We start from the raw sequence: 25,677 nt of genomic DNA, 5'->3' as shown, positions 1-25,677 counted from the left end.
AGAGATCATCCCTGCAGATCCAAAGGAGAACACAGCAAGTGGCAGAACATTAAAGCATCTGTAATTATCAATGATTCTCATCAAATAAAATAGAAATCCACAATGGCTGGTATGTTCCACCAATTTAAACCTATACTTTTACCCTATTTCCTTTTTCTTTATTGGCATTGACAAAGACACAGCCATGTATTTTCCACCGTGTCTCAAATGTATATATTATAAGGAAATGTGCAAATTAATTTTAAAACATGACTACACTAGGTTGCTTTCTTGCAATTCACTGGTCATTTCACCTGGAGAGGGAAGTTGTCCGGCTGTTCAAGGCCTTCTTTCTTGTCAGTAACCAACCAGCTGTTTCTTCTTATGACTGGCATGCTTTGCAGCCAGTAAGATACTTGACCCTGAAGGCACTGCAAGGTGAAATGACCAACAGGAAGTAAACAGTAACAGATTTCCTGGAAGGTAGGGCAATAAAACAGAGAAATTTCTGTTCTTTAGTGTAGTGTCAGACGTCGGGTTTTAAAATTAAAATACATGTTTGTGACATCATGTGTTTCTTTCCTATTGCACATTTGAGACATACAGAGTGAATGAAAGTGCGCAACAAGGTTTATGAATTTGTTAACTTAATTATCATGCAGGCTATTATTTCATTTGAAACCGCTACTAATGATTCCACAATATCATATTTGATTTCATGCATAATTACATTTACAACAAAGTGTTAAGGTGTGAAATACTGTTAAAATACTTGCAAAGTTAAACATCTGACTGCTTTTTTACTTTTTACTTTTTTTACTTTATTCAACATTTTTACATTAACAACTAGGTAAAACACACTGAAAGCTATTTCAAATTGTCATTAAAATAACTATAAAAAAGCTGAATTATAGATATACATACATAACTACTTATTTGCTCCAAAGACAGCCTCATCCAGGAGAGACATAGCATGAATCTATTTTTCATTCGTTTCATGCTGCTTCATGTGATATGCATCTGAACAAAATTAATCTATTCAGTGGTAATGCTGCATCACCTTCCATTTAGCAGCATTTCTTAATATGGTTTTGTTTATTTTTTTTATTTTTTTTTTTATCAGAGCATGGCTGGACTGTCTAACCAGGGGTCTCCAATCCTGGTTCTGGAGAGCTACTGGGGCTTCTAGTTTTCGTTTCAGCCAAGCTCTCAGTTACTTAATTAAACCAATTATTGGCTTAATTAGTCAAGTTTAACAGGTGTTCCAGATCTTTAGCCATTGACGTAAAGACACCTATAAAACCTGCTTGATAGGGGCTCTCCAGGACCAGAGTTGGAGACCCCTGGACTAAATATACTGGTACTTGTAAATGGTTTTATTCAGTACACCTTTGAAATGAATTTAATAATCAAACCACTATTTAAATGTCAAGAAGGACTACAGACAATGATGAAAAAGCCTACTTATTCCCCTCTTATACAAGTATATTCATTCCACTTTGTTCTAGAGTGACCCTTGCTGGCAGAAGCAGAACATACACCGATATACAGTATTGGGCCACTTTTCCGTCTTCTTGTTTGCTGCCCTCTACACCCCAACAGTCATTCTGAGCTTCACCTCAAGCTGCAGTCATTACAAGTTGAGGGACAGTGTGGTATAGTGTTATAGTGTTTTGAACACTTCCAACTCTGGGTTTGGTACCAACCTCTAGGGGCAGCCATGTCAAATTGGTTCTTGCCGTCAGTCTGCCCCCTGCTGGTCTCAAAATGATTCAAACAGTTTTTGTCAGCACTTTCATATCTTATGTAGATTAAAAGCCCTAAATAAAAGTTCTTATGTGATGTGTGAACACAAAGAGCCAGTGGCAGAAGCAGTTCATTATTGCGCAGGGAGAAGGTCACATCCCTTTCTCTCTCCCTCACTCGCTACCAGCGGTTGCTTTGAGCAGCAATGTCCATGTCCGCTATCCGAGGCAGCCTCCCACTGGCCCCGCCTTCCAGGTAGCCTGGTCGCACTGTAGGCGGATCCAAAAGCTTCTTTTTACTTTTACTGAAATCTGAAAAAAATGGAGAAAGAAAAAACATTCATATTTCCCCAAGGTTAATTTATGCAATAATCAGGAATTCTACTAAGAGCCGACTAGAGAAGAAGTGAATAAAACTGGATGCCTTCTATTTTGTGTAAGATCCTTCCTTACATTATTTTATAATATAAAGTACATTGTTTGCAGAGCACAACATGCTGCTTATAAAGCTGTCATTGTTTAAAAAGCTAACGCTGCTTTGTTTTTTTCAGAATAACAGTGCTTTTTACATTAAACAGGTCTCACCTGAAATTGCAAGCAGCATTTTTCTCCTTGCACCAAAAGTTGAAATCCCCACTTCTTTCAGATCCTCATCAGTGAGTGTTAAGAATGTCTGGAAGTCAATCTGAGAAGAGACAGTTAACAGCAAAACTGTTACTTGCACATCTTTCTCATATAATTGATAAAACTATAAATGGCAAATGGCAGAATATGGATACCTACAATTTAACCATTTGCTTAGATACAACTTTGTACAGTCTCTTCAGTTACATTATTGCCGATTATTATACTTTATTCCCATTTCCTGGGCAATTCATCAAATTAAATTGTGCTCTGAAGACATTTCAATAGTCATCATTCATACTCTCTTCCAATAAGATTGTGTACTGTAATTTAGAAAAACAGCAATAAGCTGTTCAAAAGGACACTATATAATATTACAATAATAGTGGGTTGTGTTAAAAAAAAAAAAGACTCTGCAACAATGTACAATAGTACAGGATTTCTCAATCCTGGTCCTCGGGACCCCCTGTTTCTGCTGCTTTCCATTCTAACTGAGCTCTCAATTACTTAACTAGATCCTTAATTGCACTGATAATTTGTTTTTAATTGTTTTAAGCTCTTAAGCGGTTGCAGAGTTCAAGTTATTTATAACATGTTATAGCGAACTTGAACTCTGCAACTGTTTAAAAGCTGAAAACAATTAAAAAGCTCTTATTAAGCTAAAAGCTGAAAACAATTAAAAAGCTCTTATTAAGCTAATTTATAGTTCAATTAAGGGTTCAATTAAGTAATTAATAACTCAGTTGGAATGAAAACCAGCAAACACACTGAGTCCCCAAGACTAGGATTGGGAAACCCTGGAGCCTTAATTGAATGATTAATGGTTAATTAGGCTCTAGCCACATGGCATTTAAGGAGGTTAAAATCTCTTGTGCTGTGCAGTGCTGTACGAATGCCCAGCCTGACAACTGTTTGGCCACCATGCCTGTTTGTTTGTGCTTGTTTGTATAATTTCATTGCGCACCCAGTGCTTAAACTGCAGCTTCCAAGCCTTCGAGTGTCATTCTTGATGCAACCCTGTTACAGGGATTTGGTCAGACATATTAAAATGCATTTTATAAGCTGGGGAATAGCTTGGGGAAACTGCTAAATTACTGTGCACATTCACTATGGTAAACTTTCGTAAGGGTGGCAAAATAGAAAGCCAAAAGGACCATTTACAGCTTTTAATTATTGAGTGTGCCCGATTACTTTTTCCTCCCCAATGTTGAATTTCCAGTTATGTTCCCTCACTACAGCTCGGTTGAACTGAAGGTCTCTTTTCTACCAGGAGCTCTACTGGCTCCTGGAGGATAAAGTCCAGCCCTGCAGGGTTCTGCTTTGAGCTCACCTGGTGAGCCACTTAGGGACCTCAATCATACATAAACAGATAAAGCTATAAAACACTAGAGCACATTTTCAAAGTTGAATTAACTACTGTTTAATTAAAGTAGAAAAACACCTGCTATTTTTTTTTTTTCCAAAAAAGTCCATAAAATAAGCACTACATAATTCTCAGTAAAACACTGAGCACAAACTCTTAGTAAATGATTGGAAAGGTGTCTGTACCTCCTGCTGTTGGAAGATATCGATGTATTTGCCCAGCCCCAGCTGGCTGAAGAGTTCAGGCAGGTCAGCTGTCTGTTTGTGGGTGGGACTGGAGCAGCAGTTGCTGGAGCAGGTCAGAGATGAGATGCTGTCAAAGTAATTACTGCTGCTGTGGAACAACTCTGCTGCAAACAGAAAGGAGAATGTGATTAACATGCCAGTCTCTGTTTCTGTTTGAACCCACTGCCAATTTAGGTACCATGTAAAATGACTGTCTGCTGCTAGATACAATTATAAAATAAAGGGCTTTATTGTGCATACAAACAAAGCTAAACAAGACATAATATAGTAATGTAAGTACTTATGCTGGTCTACGTGATATGGTAATGCTAGAAAACAGCAATAGAATACTCTGCTTCACTGGGAGGTAATCCTTGAATAACTATCAGTGCTATTATCAACGACCGCTGTTTTTCTTGTATACAAGTGGGAAAGCATTTTTTGATTGTGTTAAACACCTACAGGATTTGTCACCTCTGCTTCTCAAGGATGAGGAGGCAAAGACAGGGAAGGAGGAGGCTGAGGAAGATGAGAGAGCAGATGAGGAAGATGCAGAGTCCCTTCGCTCCCTCCAGTTCTCAGAGTCACTGCCGCTGGCCAGACTCTCTCTACTGAAGGATTCCTGCAAACTCCGCTCCTGGGGGAAAATGGAGAAGGAATTGGCACATATATTTATTCTTTTATGTTAACATGCAGTTGCAAAAAGGAGAGTTTTAGTGTTTTGCATTTGTTTCACAGGTAAAACTATAGGAAACTTAGTGAAGAACGCAGGCAATTAGACAAACAGGCTAGAGTCTACAAATCATCATTAGTGTAATTTTGGTCTGAAAGGGGGAAAAAAACACCAATTACAATTCTAAAATGATTAAGAAACACTCTAAACTACTAACAAGTCCTTTAATTAAATGTAGAAGTTGTTTATTTCTGATTAGGTAGCTTTATTGGGAGCACTTTTACTATCTGAAAAAAATCTGCCATTGAGAATTTGAAATAAAAAGCTCTTTGAAAATCTAGAACAATGTCTTTAAAATGTGTCTGTTTTAAAATAAAGCAAAAGCAAAGTCCTTCAAGCTCAGGCACTCGCACAAATGATTAAATTATTACAAGTCATGTATGCATACAAAATTAAAGCCAAAAGGTTTATACAAGTCAAATTGAATTTGTAAATTTAACTAGGTGATATGCATATTGGTTACTTTTATGAATACATCAAATAAAAATAAAGGTATTTAATGTATTATGCATTTTATATATATATAATATATATATATAATATATATATATATATATATATATATATATATATATATATATATATATATATATATATTACCCTACCACTTATTGAAATGCGTTCCTCATTGCTAGACCTTTTCCACCCCAGGCTGAAGAGCACCAGTCACCACAGTGATGCTGGCAGTCAGCGGATCTCTTGTGCTGGTTACCTGTAAGTTGTTCCCAAGGTAAGACTTGTAGCTCCGGCGGTTCAGACATCGCAGCTCCTTCACGGCCTCTGCTGGCATTGACTTGGAAAAGCCCAGCCCACTCCAGGTGTCTGTGGGTGTCCGCACCTCAGTCTCCACCGGTTTCTTCAGCATCGCTGGAACACAAAAAACATTAGTAATTAGGGCTGTAAGTAACCATTATTCGACCAGCAAAATCTCTCTTTGACTACATTAACATGTACTACAGATTTCTGAGCCAAGAAAAATATACTGTGAATACAGGGTCAGTTATCCATCTACTAGCTGAGATCAAGTAAACTGTAAATGCCAACTTGAAGTTCTTCCAGTATTTGCAGCCTTATTTTGTTAAAACTATCCTTACTATTATTTATAGAGTAAAGCGACACCGATATGCTCTCAAACACCACTTCCTATGATATCCAAGTTCCTTGGTGTCTGAACATTTCTTTCCAGACATATGATAGGAGAAGCCAAAGCTGATTGATGAACCCCAAACTTCTTGGGAGAGGTGACTCCCATCTGACGAATCACTGCAATAGCAATACTAATACCAATAGAAGTCTCTCAATGTCTTTAATATTGAGGAAGACTTCTAGCTGAAACTTTCGTCACTGAATATATTAAGGTCCTTATATTTCTAAAATCAGCACTGTTGGGTGTTGGACTTTTAATTCACATTTTAATTATACAAGAAAGACATTCAGCTTCTCAGATACTGGCCCAAAAGCTATATTTTCTGTACCGTTCTATTTATACCGGCTAAGCATTTGATCAATATAAGTGATCTATTAGTTTGGTACAAATTTGGCTTTAATTGCTCTCCGAGGATATATTATATATATATCGATATATATATATATATATATATATATATATATATATACCTTTTTCTGGTTGTAGCTCATTCATAATTATATAAAAGAAAAACTCAATACTGTTAAATTTAGAAATGCGAAAAAGAAACAAATATTTTGACAATAAGAAGATTTATATTCTAAACATTTTGACATTTAATTTGTTTTGTTTCTTTTAGTGTGTAGCTCCTCACCAAAATAAAGGGTTGTTTATTGACTTGTATCAGGAAAGACAATGAGCAAGCCAGCTGACTTGCGTAGTGAACGCTTTGAATGTGGACCACAATATCAGATGAGATACTGAAATACAGTATCCAGCAGAACACAGTCCAAGAGTAAATGTGAGGATTTTGAAGCAGGGACTTCTGCCCCACACTCCTTTGCGGTGATCGCTATAGGTTATGCTGCCCCTGACTGTGGAATGACAAAGCACCATGGGAGCATTGAAAATGGAGAACAAACTTCAGAAGCAGAGTATTTATTACAATGCTAGGGGCTTAAGAGATGCCAACATTATTATATATATATATATATATATATATATATATATATATATATATATATATATATATATATATATATATATATACACACAGCAGCCAGGGTTCACATACAACCTCCTTCCAACTAGATTGTCATGCACCACAATACAGTTATATTAAGTCATGAAAGATTATTTTCACTTACCTCGTGTTGCTAAAAGTTTCTTTTTTTCATAATCATAATCCTAAAGAAGGGGGAAATAAAACTGGTTTAGACATATTCATAGAAAGTTTTTTTTGAGTTTAAAACTTGTACTTGTACTGATTGTCACCAGCCAATTGTGTTGCTAGTAACTGAGAAATAAGACTTTTATTAATAAAAACAGATTTGGGCACATACACATACGTTTGGTTTTGTTTTTTCACACCCTGCATCTGTCTCACCTCATTTTTTATAGCATCTGGGTCTGTTTCCGGTAGTTCAATTATGTCTTTCCTTAAATTGCTTGGTTTCTCTGAGTAGTCGCTTCCGAAATCACATTTTAGCAATCTGAAAGAGTACAGATACTTATTAAAAAATCCAGGATAATAGAATACAAAGATATGCATAACAAGTGAAATAGGTTTTATTATCTCAATTAAGTACTTGGAGGACAGCAGCCTGCAACATACAATCACAAAACAAGTCAGTATATATATATACAATTGACACGTACTGGGACTGGATTGCAAGGATAGTTGCTTACAGATTCAGACTGAGAGGCAGATAATTGTGCACCTTTTAGTAGTATTATATTCACAAGCACAAGCACCATTTAAATAAAATAATAACATAATAAATAACAGACGTATTGACAGGGTAAAAAGTCTTACAATTCTTTCAAGTTCTGAAGTGCAGTGTTTTGACGTGAGGCTGCTGTACTTCCTTCCTGCCAGGGCTCTTTGCTGTTCTCTGATTGGCTGCTTCTTCTGCTTATGCCCACCCCCGTGCCCTGTGTTTCTTCAGACTCTGGCACCGTGTCTGCAGATGGTCTGTCTGCTGTGGGGGTGCTCTGCAAATCCTCAGCCTCTGAAAGCTAAATACACAGGATTGAAAATAAGTGATTGGGAGTGCAGTAGGCAAAGTCATAACAAATCCTGATCTAAAACTATATCAGCAATATTAAACTTGCCAGCCATTTATTACCTGTAAAAAGATAAACCTTGGTACTGAGTTTTCAGTGTAACAAACTCCAACACAATACAATACTGTAGTTTTAGTGTAAGGTGCATCCCAACATACAAGAAGTGTAGCCCACCTACATCAGTAACAGAAAAAAAAAAAAAACATTTTGAACCGCTTACCATATTTTTATTCATTTCAGTGGGTTTCTTCCCATTATTCTTTTGTGATTCTCTGTCTGCTTGATGTTGCAGGGTGAGACCAGGAGGGGGTGCTGGTTTGGCTTTAGCCTGCAGTACAGCATTTACCACAGCTCCAAACGAGGGGACAGGTCCTGGCAAGGGAAAACATATTTTAGGCCCAGCTAGTTATCTCGTTTATTGGTAGAGGGTACGCAATTCTCCCAAAAGAAGGTGGTAAATAGAAAAAAGCTTTATAAAAAGTTAATAATTACATATTAACCTGAATCAGTGAAGCTCAGTTGTTGTGTTACCAAATTCAGCCAATAATTAGTTAGGCCATTTGTTAAGGGAATGTCACAGGCAGGCTTTGTTGCCATGGCAACCTCACTGGTGTCTAGGCCCAACAGCAATCTTCTGGCTTCATACATGTTGACAGTGTTTCGTTCCAAACTCTTCACTACAACAGACTGTGAATTAGAAAAGAGAGAAAGTAAGAAACAGAATTGTAGTACTCTAGTATTCCTAAAAATACTAGTTCACGTCATAAACACATCTTGCTACATTATCATGTATTATGCATGTTTTACTGTATTTCATGTATTATGCATTTTTCACTGTATTGTATTTTGTTTTGTTTTTTACTGTATATCATCTATTATGCCTTTATCTGTATATAAAGTATTATAGATTTTCTAGTTACTGCATCTTGTAAAGCGCTTTGTGATGGTGGTCCGCTTTGAAAGGTGCTATATAAAATGAAGATTGATTGACTGATTGATTGATAAAAAAAAACACAGGGGTCTATAAACTGGTTTATAAGCGGTCCTCATTGCACTATATTTTTATTGTATTTAGAGCTAATAAGAGGTGCTATAATAACCCCTTGGTAAAACAGTTAAAAAGAAGCAGTATTCAGATACAGCCCTGTTTAGATCACTAAAAGAGATCCCATATTCCATTCAAAATCACTGACAAAGAAATGCATACATTCTTTGACTAGTCTTTTCAAACTCAGCATATATATCAAACACATTTTCACTCAAAATTGGTATGCTTTTTGTTCTGTTTGCACATGTTTGCCATTATTTTGCTGACAAGGAGAAACATGTAAACTAGTATAACTACATAAACTCGCTACATGCATTTGTGAATAATTTTGTTTTATTTATTTCCCAATAAAGGGAGAAGATTTCCCGGTATATTCATCACATCGCTCACATTTGCAGTTGACAAAAAAAAAAAAAAAAAAAAAAAAAATCCAGCACCTTGGCTGTCTGCTTCACTTTGGGTTTGATGCTGATGAAAACTCCAAGGTTCTGCATCATCTGACTGAGTTTGTGGGGCTCCACCTCAGCATCCTCCTTCAGATCGAACATCAAGCAGAGTGGGAGGCAGTCCTGCCAAGAAGGGGAAAGGTTATCAAGATGAACAGACAGGGAAGAGCAAAATAGCTGCATGTCTCAGTAGCTGCAACTGCAACAATAGACTGGAGCCGCCAGATATATCGTTTTCTATTCTTGCTGATTTAAAAATGACATATTACACAAGCTAACAGCATGCTGCTTGGCACTAAAGGTACTCAATAGTCCAGTGTTGGTCTGTATTTCTCAATTTAGAGAGGCACAGTTCAGTATTGCATAAATAGATTTACAAATACCTACTAGAGATGTAAGAGAGTTGGTAGCATTCCAATGCGCACCTTCCAGACACAGAAAGTAAAACAGCTTTCCCATTGTATTCTCCAAACTAAAATAACCTAGGGTTCCGTTAAGCTGTGCTAATTGTGATTTGAGTAAAAAATAAATCTTGCAGCACTGTTGGAAATTGTCTAAGCCCATCTGTATGTTTCATAAGGGTCCCCTACCTGCAGCTGCTGCTTGGCCAGACAGACAGTGTCTGCAGTGCCCTGTATGAGCAGCATGGCTCTGTTCTGTGGACAGTTCAGGTCTGGAAACACAATCTGTGTCTGGGTCATGTGCATGATATTGATGAAGTTGGCTCCATTCTGTCCCATAAGGAAGACATGCTGCTGGGAGGTGAGGTCGACCTGGGTGCTGACACTGACGCTGGGATCTGCACCTAGCAGCAGCTCCATTAGCACCGCAGTGGCTTTCTATCAGCAGAAGAGAGGGCAAAAAAGTACAAATGAGAGCTGGGACTCAGAACCAAAGGCACCCAACTGCATGAAGGAAACCGATAGCAAAGTCATTGGTTTAATCTCAAATAAGTAAAGGTTAGAAAGTATTGTAAAAACATAGGTACTGTACATATTTAAGAAAAGTAACCTTACTTGGGAGCCATGCAAGATGTGTTTTCTAATAAATGTTATTATGAATGGATGCCTCCTAACTAAGTTTACTTTTCTTAACTTTTCTTAAATATCTTTAACAGTGTATATTGTTAAAAAAAATTCTTATTCATCTAGGGGCATTTTTTATAATCTTTTTAATTGATTAGATAATTAGCTGGATTAGAATTAACAAGGTACAGTTGTGGAACTTCTTAATTTTCCATTTAATTCCAATAAATCTGTATGGACAACCCCATTCGAACCCTAATTCATATATGAATTGCAACTTACTCTAAAATGTCACCAATGTTTTCATTGCAATTATGTAGATGAGTGCAGGATCTAAACTCCTTGCCAAACCTCTAGGTAGAGCCAGGCCGTCCTCACCTGGATAGAGACACAGTTCCCCTGCAGTCCTCTCACTAGACAGGTGGTGCTGTAGAGTTTTGGCTGCTGTCTGAAGCTCACGCTGATATTAAAGGCCTGGCTGATGTGATGGATCACAGGAGAGTTCACATCTGGTACTGTGTGAGAGACCATTCTCATTGGCAGGTCAAAGCTTAGAACCAAAGGTTGCAGGTCCTAAAAAAAAAAAAGTTTTTTTTTTATTTTTATTTTTTTTTAAATGCATTTTGGAGCTGATAAAACCGAATTATTAATGATATTATTACAATAATACAATATTGCTTACCCTTATTCTTCTCCTGGCAGACTCCACACCAGACAGTGATCCAGCTATAGAAACCTTGCAGATGAAACAGTTACATAAAAATAGACAGATAACATAGATTTTCCAAAACATACTGTATTTGTTAGAATTAAAGCTACAATCCAAGATTCATGCTGCCTACAGTCCATTCAGTCAATCCGAGATTCATGCTGCACAGTGGCAGACACAATATGACCTATAATTTTGCTACGCATCCCATGGTATCAAGCAGCAAGTGAATGGCAAATGTCACTGCCTCCATCCTGGCTTCTACGCCACCATCCCACTGCCCACACAGTATATTGGCAGAGTCTATTGTCTTTCAGATCCTGTTAGGAGGGTCTAGTATAGTACACCTGGATCAGTATCTCAAACAGTGTATGAGGAGTCTCTGCCTGTACCTGATTGCTCTTCTCCAGATGGACATTGTTTCGGTTAGAGTCGGGGAAGTGGATATGGCAGCCTGTTTCCTCCATGACCTTCTTAATGTTGCCGCCCCCTTTCCCGATTACATGGGAGTGCTCAGTGTGGGCCACGTCCATCTTCAGGGTCACCTTGTTAACCTGGAGACACACAAAACACCCGCTAAACTACAGGTACTGGATATATTTGATTTAATTTTTTTTTTTTTTTTTTTCCCTTAATATCACCAACCATAAAGTGTTAAAACTTCATTTTAAAATGGTTGCGGTGATAACAGGAAATGTCTCTTTTTGTGGCACTTACACTGATATACCAATTACATTTTCAGACTCATGTTTTGATTGTTTTATCCACAATTCCAATGCAAATTAAATAAAAGCTTTCTGTCGAAGTGTGTAAATCTAATAAGGAATATACAGGAGCCAAATCTTTAACAGATTTAGGACATATAGAAGCAAATTGTGATTTTCACTTCCCTATTGTTAAAAAAAAAAAAAAAAAAAAAAAAAATATTCAACTGATCGCAATAGTGCTTGCAGTGTTTATGCATAATTCTAAAAATAGAAACTGGCCTAATTATTATCTTTTTAGATTACAAATTATTTAAGAAAATATTCATACAGATGTGCCTGTACAGTATTAGCAGGAATCTCATTTATATTTACAGAGATACTCATGTCCTGATCTACATGAAGTTCAAATAAAGGATAAAGGATTTTTTTTGTACTTAAATTGCAAGGAATTCTTTTTTTCTTTCTTTTTAAAAGAAATCCAGGACACCTAAGGATTTTCCTTGAAATAGCAAATGTGTAAAATATACACTGTAGCCAGGATCTAGATTTAGCATCTCATATAGAAGGTACTTCCTACTACAATCATATCCATTAATACGATGTTGGAGAAGAGTGATAATGTTCCTTAACCAGCCTCTAAGACAATAACTTGGATGTCTCCTAGACAAATACTTTCCAGGCTTAACTGTCTTTACCTTTCAAGATCTGACAAGATCTAGGACCAAAGAACTCATGGAATGATGTGTTTTAATAGAAAAAAAGGGCAATTTGCTTTAGTATTTAAATGATCTGGGCAAGTGACCAAACCTTTTGATTTTTAATCCTCTTCAGTTGTGAAACTGTAGAAGCAGGCTCCCAGCTACTGAAAACAAGGTGATGCTCCTCATTTTGAGTTTCCTGGGAAAATATATGATCAGGAACAGAAAATATGAGAAATCTCCAAGGAAAATAAAGAAAAGGATTACCTTTGTTTCCAAAACCTCTAATATCATCTTCTTGGCTTCCAGGACATCAGCTTTTTTCCCTTCCACCTTAACATGTGGATCTGAACAAATAAAACAGTTATCTTAATTTATTCCCAGCATTATCATCATCCACCACAGGTTACAGAACAGAACCCAATCCAGCCCAAATCATGCTCAAGTGAATACTCTTATTAGAGAAGGCCAGTTCAAGCTTTTCTAGCTAAAATATAAATATATAAAAGATACCTTTACCTACAAGGTTAACATGTACATGACACCAATAAAATACTTTACATATTAGTAATATAATTTACATGATACACAACTATAGTATACTTTTAAAAGAGACAGATTCATCATATATAGTGCATGTAATATGTTCTACTGTCCCTTTAATTTGACATTTAAATTCAGATTACACCCATTATGGGTCACACTCTGGTGTCCCCAATTTAAAGACCTCATTACGAGCAAAACATCAATCTACATTACAATGAATATTAACGACTTCATACCCTTCTTCGATTTAGCACCTATCTTCAGCTTGGAAGGCCATTTGATCTGTGTGTTGGTTTCAGTCATCACCTGTGAAAACAGAGTATGAACAAGAGAGGTGAGAAGGAAGTTAACTTTTAAAGGAAGAGGGGTTAAGTGATGACACAGTACCCCCTTCTCTAGTTGTGTCAAGAGGCACTTCACCTGATGTGTTACTAGAAGAACAGCCATTAAAAATAAATACCACTGTTCTTTAACAGGTTTTCCCAAGGGGTGATTTACAGATCACTAAAAAAAAAACAGTGGAATGGGGTCTTCAATAGAGAAGGTAAAGGAGACGTGCTGGTACTGAAGAAACATTAATCCTTAACTAGATAATGGAGGCAATATGGACTTGAGTACATGGGTAGTATCTTTGAGAAGTCCATGATGCCATACCCAAATCAAAGTCTCCTGGAGCTTCATAGTCTTAATGGTTACACCTTTGTTACAGATCAGCCATATCTTGGTTATTTTTTTTTGTAGTAACACAATCAGAAAAATGACTGCAAAATGTAACTGCAACTCTGCTACAACATAGATCCCACCAGTAAGGCAGCAGCAGCATCTGTAGATGATCTGGTACTTAATTATTGGTTAAAAGTTAAACAAAGGACAATCTGAAATTTAACTGATCTTGAGATACCACTGCAACAATATTTATCAATTTGAACATTAATCTGAGGACTTTAACACCAATACTGAATTCAATATAAATGCAAATTCTTAGATTAGCACACTTCTTACAAAGTTAAAATGCTGTGGCAGGATTATCTTGAGCCTTTACAATGTATCTGTGTCTATGGAGGATTCATTTTCAATCTGATGAAGCACCGGGCCATGTTTGGCCCATGCATTTCTGTAGAAAATAAAACATTTGAATGTCTATTTCCCTTCACGGTTGGGTGTGCGTTCAGTTTGATCTAACTCCCCACGGTTCAGAGTAATAAAGCAACGATGGTCGACTTGAAGTATTTCAAAACTGTGCTCAGATTCACAAAACAATTCCTTAAACTGCTTCACTGCCCCAAGACAGGCATGATAATGGATTGACTAAAATAATATTCCCCAAAAAATCAATACAAACATCTCCTTAGCAATTCCCTGATTATCATATCAAATATGCTTTTCATATTGACACATACAATCTAATACCATTAATAGTTAACTCTGTACTTGATATTCTAGAGAAGCTTGGCAGGAGCAGCAAGAACCAAAAAAATATCCAGTTACCTTTTGAAAGAATTCTTCACCAGTTAAGTGATTTTCATCTCCAGGGGCTATAAATGTGAGAAAAAAGAAAGATTTCATTTGAGACTTTGGATGCATGCAAACACTGAATACGGTTCTCATTGTAAATACTTACATCTTGGCACAGAACATTCTAAAGGACTCCAGAATTAATTAATAAGAATGTCTGTAGTTGTACTATCCATCTGGTTATAACTGTTGATCCATTACCCAGAGTGCCAGAGGGGAGAAGCAACTATGAGATCATAAACCCTCTACACTGTATTTACAGAAATAGTGTATACACAAGTCTGCTTTGTGAAATCTATGCAGCTATTCTCTGTTGTGTCTGCCTAATGCTGTTTGTAAATATTGTTGTGGCGATTGTCCTTACATAGAAGCTAGTCGGGGACATTAGGGTAAACTTCACCATTAAATATACCTACAGGCTGTGAAAGATCAGCTACATAATTTAGGGGCTGATATGATGATCATGTACTCTTCAGGGGTTAAGTCACAGTTGCATTTTTAGAGCATTTTAAAGCATTAGGCAATAACCCTGGATTGCATGAACCAACCTCTCTTGTTATTCCAGGATTTCCCTAAAAAATAAATGGTTGAAAAAAATCCAACTGTTTCTTATGCTGGCAGTGTATAAGTTGACTCAAACCCTAAGTGTTGATTCAGAGATCATCAAAAACAATGATGACAGTAGTATTCAAAGACGTACAATTTGATGATTCGTCTTCCACTGTTTCTCACTATGAGGGTACCTTTGACTAAAAAAGGGCACCTGAATACCTGTAATTGGGACTTCTGTGTGCATGACAGACAACCTTCTGAACTTCAGACCAGTGCTCAACTCTATGCTTTTCACTAAAGGTTTGCGATGAGGGTTCCTTTTAATATTTCACTGTACCATAGTTGTTCAACTGGAATCCTTTGCTATTTTTTTGCTCTAGTTTGTCAGTAGTTCTGTTAAGGCAAGTTGGCTTCAATTCTTTGTTTTTTGGCAGAACCATTGCATGGGTACCAAACCTCACTTGTACTGTACCTACGACCCAATTCATTGGACTGTTTCACTAATAAAATATTTTTGGGGAATTTAACATTTAATATATACTTAAATACATTTTTTCTTGAATGTAATGCTTGCTAGTTTTATACTGTTAAAAATTGTTTAATTTCTTTCAGAATATTGGTCTTCAAAATATAGACCAGAAAGTGTATTCTTTGTTGTTTTTTTTTTTTGTCCAAACTTTGCGCTGAGACAAAAAAGTAACACTGGTTTAGGATGTCCCTGTGGACTGTGGAAGGAGCACATTAGCACATCTGTCCTTGGGTGAGTGGCACTGTTCTCACTGTGTTAATCTGAGGAAGTGAAGAGTTTCCTCACAAGAGTGAACTCTGCATCTGCACAGGTTCCATCAAACAAGTTGAAAAAACAGCCAATATTCCAAACTAAGCATGCATTGCCATTCACGGCTTATCAAAACAAAATTATCCTTTCATTTTATAATGAACTTCACATAAAAAGTCCATTACATTACCATTCTTAATATATAGGCGCTTGACACAAATGTGTCATATTTAGGCACATTTACTACTACATTTTGTATTTTTCTTTAAACATAGATTTCTTTGTTTATTTAGACTTTCCTTACCTAAGCTGACATAAAGAAGGGTTCACATTAAGAATCAAGTTGTGTGTTTGCCATGTGAGGAGAAAGACAAGCAGAGAATAGGTCTAAACTTTGTGGGTTTATAGAATTCTGTGTAGGGGGGTCCTAATTTTCCTATTAATTGTGGGGTATATTTTATTGATCTAAATAGTGGACGATCGTAATACCATCAACCTAAAACTTGTAAATTACCTTTATAAGAAACCCCTGTATCTGCACATTGCAAGCTTTGGCTCAGGACATGCAAAAGCACATGATAATTTCCAAAAGCACGAATTATTTAGTCTTTTAAAGGGAAGATCAGTATTGATTGCACTGGATTTATGTTGTTTAGTATGACAGTGGTATTTCCACAAAGAGAGACGTGACTTATTTTTTTTTTAAATGTGGCCCTTTTCACTGATATGGTTAACAATCACTCAGTTCAATAAAATATTTAATTAAGTTTGGAAAGAAAAATGTTTTCATTTTTCTACAGCTGTCAAAATACTGAAGTACTATTTTTTTTTAAGTGACTGTATTTAATGCATATATACAGTTTAATATTTTAATACACAAGAGACATTACTTAAAAAATAAAAAGATAGTAGAATATTTTCTAAGCGTTTACTAGTCTTTATTTTTTTAAAAGAAAAAAACACTTGTTAATTTCTAGAACCAAACAACTAAGTTATAACATTCAAGCACCCTAAAGTTTGTAGCATAACATGGAATTTTCTCCTTTCAAAAAAATAGGAGTTAATTAACGATAGAAGTAAACGCTTTGAATGTGGCCCACAATATCAGATGAGATACTAAAATACAGTATCCAGCAGCACACAGTCCAAGAGTAAATGTGAGGATTTTGAAGCTAGGACGCCAGCCCCACACTCCTTAGCAGTGATCGCTATAGGTTACGCTGCCCCTGACTGTGGAATGACAAAGCACCATGGGAGCACTGAAAATGGAGAACAAACTTCAGAAGCAGAGTATTTATTACAATGCTAGGCGCTTAAGAGATGCCAACATATTTATAAAATACTTTTCTTGTCTTGCATATTAAGAAATGTAGCTCGAATGATGGCATATAGGGTAATGAAACAAGAACTTTGAAAGAAATACAGAATTAGGCAATTGCAATCGCTTAAGCATCTTTTAGTAGTAAAATGGAAGAAACGAATACAGAAAAAAATAAGCCACCTTTTTTTAAATGGCATTTAAAACAATTCAGTAAATATAAGATTCTGCAACAACAATAAGCTGTTAAAATTTGCTAGGTAACACAGCTTTTTCACTGGAATTTCACTGGAAATTAACAAAGCACTGTTCACAAGTATAGTCATTAAAATTTGATGGTAGTTTAAAAGTTTATAAAGAAAACAAACCTTGGTGATGATGTATTCAACATTTGAAATAGTAAAATAACAAAACCCAAGCAACACATTTAAATAAAGCTCACTTACTGTGTAACATAGTTTCCAGTTTCTTCCTGTCGATCCTGAATCTCTCCTCCACCGATTCTGGGTCTGTGGGGGCTGTCTCCCCTGCATCACCCAGAGTTTCCTCACTGGGTTCCGGGCAGCTTTCTCCCCAGTCTTCTTTGCTAGAGCATGAATTAGGGTCCTCTGGAGGGGGTATCTTGGCAGAGGCAGTCTGGAGCTCAAGACTCTCCTTTACAGTGGCCATTACAAGAGAAGCACACAGTCAGTGAGTCCAGAGAGTGGCGTGGGAAGATGAACAAGGCTCAGGATCCATCGCTCCCTTCACACAGGACCTCTCACTCCAGCTCGGGCCCCTCCTCTTCTTCTATCTCATTTACATTTTAGCTTTTTAACAGCCGTCTGCACTTATTCTTGGTATGGGAGTGTGTGTGGGGAGGGGGATAGGGGGTGGGGGGAGCTATGAGTTATAAACTAGATTTTTCCAGTTAATCTAACCTGTTGGTTATCCAGTTCTCTAACAAGCTACCAGCAATTTTAGGACGGACTGGGAATTAAAGTTATTTACTTAAAGGTTACCAGGGTACAAATCCAAACTAAATACATCCTGAAAATCTAAAGAAAGAATGCATTTCCAATTATAGGACCACTATATTTTTTCTGTTGAAAGTACCTTCAACATAAATTGACATTTCAGTTCCTAAACACTCCCTGAACTACTCCTTACACAGTGCATATCAACTATGGTGTCTTTTTAGTCCACTTTAGCTATGTGGGCTGCTCTAGGGTTCTCTTTATTCATGATCTTTGGTATAAAACTGGTATCTGTTCAGTATTCTAACCATCTCCCTGCTGTAGCAGTCCCCAAATTAAGACCGCCTGCTTTTCTCTGCTGCCTCAGTCTAAACGCTCTCTGCTCTATCGCTTTCATTGATACAATACATTCCATGTACATTCTGAAGCTGTGAGCACGAAATCAACAGCATCTCAGATATAAGCCTGCTACAGACTCCACCCTTGCATCATGGGAAATGTTTTTTCAGTGGGATATGAACCCCATTTTCATGTGAGGGCAAAGGTTTGCTCAGCTGTTGCTCCAAGGCAAATGCATTTGTACCATAAGGAAAATGCACTGCAAAGTAATACAAAATGAGCAACAGTAAGTTGAGTAACATTTCAGAAACACACGCAGATCCCAGACATGCAAGGGAAGAGTTCCTACCAACACACCACCCTATGCTACCTTGTTGTAATAAAATAAGTTTTTGTAAGAAGGGTCACAAATTACCAATGCAGATAATCTCTAATAATAAAACAGCAGATTACAACCTTCAATAAGGATTGCAATTAAGGAATTTGATCTGTTTTTAATATTACTATACCCGTAAATATATATATATATATATATATATATATATATATATATATATATATATATATATATATATATTTTTACAATGTTTACAGTTATAAATGCATTGACATTACTAGCCGGTATCCCACTATGTGTGTTGAACTCCTGCAACTTGTTAAACTGCCAATTCTCAGGTCATTTAGTACGTCATCAAGCGTTGTTTCATAAAACTGCCAAGGATTACAAACATTTCTTAGAGGCCTCTAGCCCTATACAATCCCCCAGAAAAAGGGGTCTTGAAATTCCACTGAGCGAATCAGGAAGACCTCAGTAAACAATGGAAACTAAAAACTGGATAAAAGAGCTACTTCACTAACAACCAGCAGCAGTGGTGTGCTTGTGGGTGTTGCTTAGCAACCCATTTGTTTACGAACAGGGAACCAGTGAGAAGGTCATTAGCTAAAAGACAGATGATGGTATTTCTGTAATTACCTGCACTGGAACAATTAGAAAGTAATACTATTAATACTCCACACACTCACAGTACTGTTTAAAATTTAAAATACAGTTAAACAAGGTAACTGTTTACCATAACACATACTTTTTTATTTGTCTTTCCTTTTAAATTGCAGCAAAAACTTTTCATAAAGCTTGCCATATATAATTCTTAATTAAAAGTGCAGTTAGTCTAATAAATAATAGACATTTACAACCGGATTTACAATCAGGTACATTGCTCTTTACAATGCATTTGAACAACCTTTAATCACTAATGTGGCTTGCCAATACTGAAAGCCGTAAAGAAAAACAGGGCTAATGCCAAGGATGTGTTAGCATAAAACAGTGTGTTGTTTGATTTACAATGGATTAATCTTCTGTGGTGTAAAAGGCTCTTAGACACAGGAGAGAGACATTAATAAAGGTAGCGCAGAGAATTAAGAGTTACAAAGTATCCCTTGAGGCTGTTGAGAATAAGCACACTGAAAATAAAAGGGTGAAGCAAGAGGTTTTCCAAAAGTCTACATATGAAGAGTAATGTATTAGTGGAATATCAGATCTGGGTCTTGTCCAGATATAACACAGAAATGTCTGTGAGGTACGTATCCATGGCAAGCGGGAGGAGTGTTAGTAATGAGCAACATAAATCAGATAGGTCATTGTGCTCAAGCAGCAAGACTTATTAGCAGTGGAACCAAGGCTCCTTACTTTTAACAGCTTTCCTTTGTCTCAAACAAGAATACATTTAAAAGGCTGTATATGTAAAAATCAATAAGACACAACAACTAACATATTACAGTGACCTATAAAAATACTTTAAAGGTCACCTTTTTTAAAATGACCTTTCCTACCTTGAACAACTGTTGATTTTAGAATACAAATATTTCTGTACATGTTCCATAAAAAGGTTCACAGTATTATTTTTTGATCTTGGGTTAACTTTTGAATGTGTTGAATACTGTCAAGGTTTCTTTTTTCACCTTAGAAATATTGTTAGACTGTGTGACATGCTTTCTCTACCTGCAGCTGAGCAACTGGTTCATGCTTTTGTTTTCTCCAGGAATGATTACTGTAACGCCCTGCTTGCTGGGGTGTCTGATAGCATCCTCACTAAAATTCAACTCATTCAGAATTCTGCAGCCAGAATTTTGTCTTGGTCCTGCTCAAGAACACATCACTCCTCTCTTGGAGACCTTGCTCTGGCTGCCTATCAGGTTTAGAATTGATTTTAGGCTCGTCATGGCCTACCTCTGACTTATCTGTCAGATCTTTTATCTTTTTACACTCCCACTCGCAACCTCCGCTCTGCTGATCTCAGACTGCTGTGTGTCCCGCTTGCTTTCCTGATCTCTATGGGTGACAGGGCCTTCTGTTCCCATGCTCCCAAATTATGGTACTCTATTCCACTAGCGATCAGGGACTCAGCTTTTTTGTGAGTGTTTTTAAAGTTAATTTAAAGACTTACTTTTTTAGAAAGGTGTTTTTATGATTTTTCTGATTGTTTTATCTCCTTGTGTTTCTTTTATGCATAATCTGTTTATCTATTGCAGTACTATTAATTGTGAAGTGCTCTGAGATGATTGCTTTTAAGGGTGTGTAACAGGGAGAGATCTGTGCTGACTCTGCTGGCGTGTTCACGGGCTGCAGGAAGAGGGCGACAGTCGTCCAACAACCGCCTGTGAGTCATGGCAGTGACACGGGGAGGTGGGAAAGTGTGTGTGTGGACTTTCCTCCTCTCTGAATGGCTGAGAGGCAAGTCTTGGCAGATTGCTAGCCCTATAAAAAAATGCTCTGCTGTTTCCTCAGGTCTGCCCACTTAGACGCAACGAGAGTGCGGAAGCTCTGATCCAGAACCGGGAATCAGGCGAAACAAAGAGTTTCATAGAGAGAGAGAGAGAGAGAGAGAGAGAGAGAGAGAGAGAGAGAGAGAGAGAGAAACCCTTGGGCAGACCCCGGCATATTGTGAAAGAACAGGCTAGTTAGCCTACAGAGTAGGACGGTGAGCCGGGTCGTGCGGGTAGTGGCGACCGGGACAACGTTACCGAGTGCAGCACCTTTTATTTGTAGTTTTATTACTGTTTTATTTTCCATTGTTCTTTTCGCCTTCTGTTTTCATTATTATTTCTTTGAGCACCTGCGAGTGCACTTGCTGTTCACGTACCAGCTGTGGTATTTCCATGGTGCTGTCTATCATCGTTGATAGGCAGCCCATGGTCAACAGTGCCCTCTGCCGGAAAAAGCAAGAACTGTTTGCAAATAAAACTGGGCACCTGTGTGGTGTTTTCAAGTATACCTGTCTGTCTCCTAGTCAGTGAATTACCCACACCCCTTCCACAGGGTGATATATGTTTATTTCAAATATAATTATTATTATTATTATTATTATTATTATTATTATTATTATTATTATTGTATTTACATTAGTTATTCTAATATTTTCAGCCTTAATTCTAGAAGACATTGTGTTTAAATAGTTTGAGTTTCTGATTTAAATTATATTGGAAATTATAATGACTCATTATGAGTGTTCATTACTACATGTAAATGTGCTTGCTTTTATAAGCCAAGAAACCTATTACTATATGAATAAAAGGGTGAACTGTTTTTATGTATTTAAGGCAACAGTCAATGCAGGTTTCCTTAAAATGAACATAGAGGGGTATATTCCATTGATTTAAAAGGCGGTGGATCTTATTGTTTAACATTCAATAAAGTGCACCAGGTTTGAAAATCAAGCATCCAACCGCGCATTTTAGTCTCTTTAGTTCATTTGTGTTTGTAAACATATATACCAAACTGTAATTATTTAAATAGTAGAAGTATTTAGATCTGCTGTTGTTTAGATCAATTGAACAGATCTCACAATGTTCATTTCATGATATTTTATCATTGTTGTTGATGTGGTTACTACTTGAACAACCGTTTACCTGCTGATTGTTGATGGTTGCTGCTGTGATAGCAGATTACTTAAAAAAAAAAATGTCATTCAAGTTAGATATGTGTTTAACAGAATGTATGCATCAAGTAATGTCAACCATGGTGTTTCACATGTAAGCATACTAGACACATAAGAACAGACATTTTTGTGCTGCTGCTGTTTTTGGCTTCTCACAAATAATAAAGAAAAAATATGTGATATCTCCTCCAAATGAACAAAAGCACACCAGCTTCAAATATAGTTTCTGTTTTATAGCCCTCTGAACACCATTGCCTAGAGACAACATGGAACAGGAATGGGCTAACCTCTCAAGTCCACACCATTAAAAAACAAACTTGGTTTACTTTCTGCCCCTGACAATCAACATTGTTTGTCTCAGGGATGGGAATTTAAACAATTAGAGTTAAAAAGGGCTATCCATTACAGATATAAGGGGGGTTAACATGTACTTTAGTACACTGTATATGGGGACAAAGTTATAGGAATTGAATTAAATTGTGTGCTTTTATCAGTGCCAAACCAATAAGTAAAACAATATGAAGGTGTTGAATTATTGGGAAGGAACTGTTCTTGGCACTAAGTTCAGCAGCCACTTTTTTATAAACCATAAAACCCAAAATATTTGGTTAATATTTTATTGTATATCAATTGCTGATCTTTTCAAAAAGCATCTGAATATTAAACAACTTATCCAACTGCTGAATAGTATTAACTACAATACTAAGTTATTTCTATCTCCTCTTGTTGAAAATAATGTTGGGGCTTCTGCAAATCTTTTTAATAGCCCTTGTGGCCTGAATATTGTCAGGATTTCAAAAGATATGGTATTGAGTAATGATGAAAGCTTTTGAGAATCACGTTCTGAGCAGAGCTATGTTATGGCAGAGATTCCCTCTTGACTTCAGAAATATAACTATTCCTACTACAGTGGCTTAGTGGGCATCCTTGGCTCTTCCATTTCATTCCTTTCATTTGCAACTCTTCTTCCAAACCAGATCCTTCATATTGACCTTCAGTAGGGTCAATAAAATAATTAAGGAATTGGCTGTTCTGTAACGGAATGAAATGGAAGAGCAAAGGCACAAAATATGAAACATCTTTTAAAAACAATGTAATATTGTTAATACCCACTGTGACAGGTATCACCTGCTAAAATATGTTTTTAATTATGACAACAAGAGGAGTTAAGCTGGGGTTAGATAAGGTTCTACTGCTTGCCTTAATAAGGCAGATTATTTGTTTACGGTTTGCGGTAAGCAGTGTTCTCCTTTCTTTCCTTTTTTACATTCAGGTGTGAGCTACAGAAGTTACTATTCATGACCATTTCCATTAGCTAATATGTATTTTGTACTAAATATTTTATTGTAATCTTTTTCTGTCTTGTAATAGTAACACATCATTATCTGGGCAATACAATTTTACTATAGTACTCTTAATAATCAACTAACTATAAAATCATTAAATAAGAATAAGAATGTGTCTTAAGTGGCTCACCAATAAAAAGCACTTCATGTGTCATGAAATCGTGGACCAAGTGGTCTCCAAACTTCAGTAGTAATATCCATTTCTTTGTTACTCTGCACAATACTGTATTGCTCTCATATTTGTTTACACGCTGAGCTGTAATGTGACTATGATTTGATAAAATACAAGACCATACATAGTGCCTATAGAAAGTCTACACCCCCTTGAACAATTTTTTCACATTTTTGCGTCCGTGCCTCAGAATTTCATGAGGACTTTTTTCCTCTTATCTACACAACATACTCCACACTGACCAGCACACACACACAAAACTGAAAGATCATAATTGGATAAGTCTCAACCCCCTTGAGTTTATATTTGATGGAAGCACCTTTGGCAGGAATTACAGCTGCAAGTCTGTGGGGATAGGTCTCTAACAACTTTGCACACCTAGATTTGGCAATATTTGACCATTCTTCTTTACAAAACTGTTCAAGCTCTGTCAAGTTCCATGGAGAGCGTTGATGGACAGCAATCTTCAAGTCATGCCACAAATTTTTGATTGGATTTAGGTCGGGGCTCTGACCTGGCCACTCAAGGACATTTACCTTTTTGTTCCTTAGCCACACCAGTGTAGCTTTAGCTCTGTGCTTTGGGTCGTTGTCATGCTGAAAGGTGAATTTACATCCCAGTTTCAGCTTTCTTGCTGAGGGCAACAGGTTTACCTCTAGGACTTCTCTGCACTTTGCTCCATTCATTTTCCCTTCTATCCAGACAAGTGTCCCAGTCCCTGCCAATGAGAAACATCCCCATAACATGATGCTACCACCACCATGCTTCACAGTAGGGACGGTGTTCTTTGGGTGATGCGGTGCTGGATTTGCGCCAAACATAACGCTTTGCATTTAGGCCAAAAAGTTCCATTTTAGTTTCGTCAGACTACAAAACTTTTTGCCACATGGCTACAGAATCTCCTGGATGTTTTTTTTTTTTTTTTTTTTTGCATACTTCAAACGGGATTCAAGGTGGGCTTTCTTGAGTAATGGCTTCCTTCTTGTCACCCTACCATACAGGCCAGATTTGTGGAGTGCTTGGAATATTGTTGTCACATGCACACTTTGACCAGCCTTGGCCATAAAAGCCTGTAGCTCTTGAAAAGTTGCCATTGGCCTCTTGGTAACCTCTCCTGATCAGTCTCCTTCTTGCTCGGTCATCCAGTTTGGAAGGATTGCCTGATCTAGGTAGGGTCTTGGTGGTGCCATACACCTTCCACTCCTTAATAACCATCTTGACCATGCTCCAAGGGATATTCAAGGCATTTGATATTTTTTTTATACCCATCCCCTGATCTGTGCCTTTCAACAACTTTGTCCCGGAGTTCTTTTGAAAGTGCCTTGGTGCTCCTGGTTGAGTCTTTGCTTTGAATTGCATTACCCAGCAGAGGGAACCTACAGGAACTGCTGAATTTATCCTGAAATCATATGAATCACTACAATTTAACACAGATGGAGGCCACTTAACTTGGTGTGTGATTTTGAAGGCAACTGGTTACACCTGAGCTAATTTAGGATTGCTATTACAAGTTCAAGTTCAACTACCTGGTATTAAAATGAATTGACATTCTACATGAAGCTAATTTTTCCTGGTCTGAGGTTTAACACCTGCCATCCAAAAAACTCTGATCTTTGTCTGCTGCCGATAGAAACAAACAGGACTGATTTCAAATCATTTTCACCTCCAAATATCAGATGGAAACAAGGCATATGACTAAATGTAGAATGTAATTAGGTTTTTTGAT

General features: G+C 37.0%; 1 protein-coding gene across 2 annotated transcripts; it reads right to left on the bottom strand.

The window, feature by feature from the left end:
* Positions 1–1,243: 1,243 nt before the first annotated feature.
* On the bottom strand, positions 1,244–18,035 carry LOC121296947 (protein bicaudal C homolog 1-A-like). Of its 2 annotated transcripts, none has more exons than XM_041222907.1 (19): positions 17,650–18,035; positions 14,529–14,575; positions 13,277–13,346; positions 12,762–12,841; positions 11,482–11,643; positions 11,063–11,116; positions 10,759–10,953; positions 9,946–10,194; positions 9,347–9,478; positions 8,362–8,548; positions 8,082–8,233; positions 7,611–7,813; positions 7,182–7,287; positions 6,943–6,982; positions 5,381–5,535; positions 4,410–4,572; positions 3,897–4,060; positions 2,310–2,409; positions 1,244–2,036 (listed from the first exon to the last, which is right to left on the bottom strand). In XM_041222907.1, the coding sequence occupies exons 1-19, from the start codon at positions 17,870–17,872 to the stop codon at positions 1,906–1,908; spliced, it is 2,613 nt and encodes an 870-aa protein (XP_041078841.1). In that variant the 5' UTR covers positions 17,873–18,035; the 3' UTR covers positions 1,244–1,905. The 2 variants fall into 2 exon arrangements, with proteins under 2 accessions (XP_041078841.1, XP_041078839.1); XM_041222905.1 differs by having other exon boundaries at positions 4,398–4,572; positions 17,650–18,033.
* Positions 18,036–25,677: the final 7,642 nt, after the last annotated feature.

This window comes from Polyodon spathula, chromosome 22 (assembly GCF_017654505.1).
Source record: "Polyodon spathula isolate WHYD16114869_AA chromosome 22, ASM1765450v1, whole genome shotgun sequence".
In the NCBI taxonomy this organism is placed as follows: domain Eukaryota; kingdom Metazoa; phylum Chordata; class Actinopteri; order Acipenseriformes; family Polyodontidae; genus Polyodon; species Polyodon spathula.
The sequence above is the reverse complement of the archived record's forward strand: the minus strand, read 5'-3'. Positions and strand labels throughout refer to the sequence as shown.

Coding starts and splice junctions, on each gene's coding strand:
- LOC121296947 (XM_041222905.1), bottom strand. CDS start 17,872: ATGGCCACTGTAAAGGAGAGTCTTGAGCTCCAGACTGCCTCTGCCAAG. Junction 12,842..13,276: donor AGGTGCTAAATCGAAGAAGG/GTATGAAGTCGT, acceptor TTATTTGTTCAG/ATCCACATGTTAAGGTGGAA. Junction 2,410..3,896: donor ATATCTTCCAACAGCAGGAG/GTACAGACACCT, acceptor GTCTCTTCTCAG/ATTGACTTCCAGACATTCTT.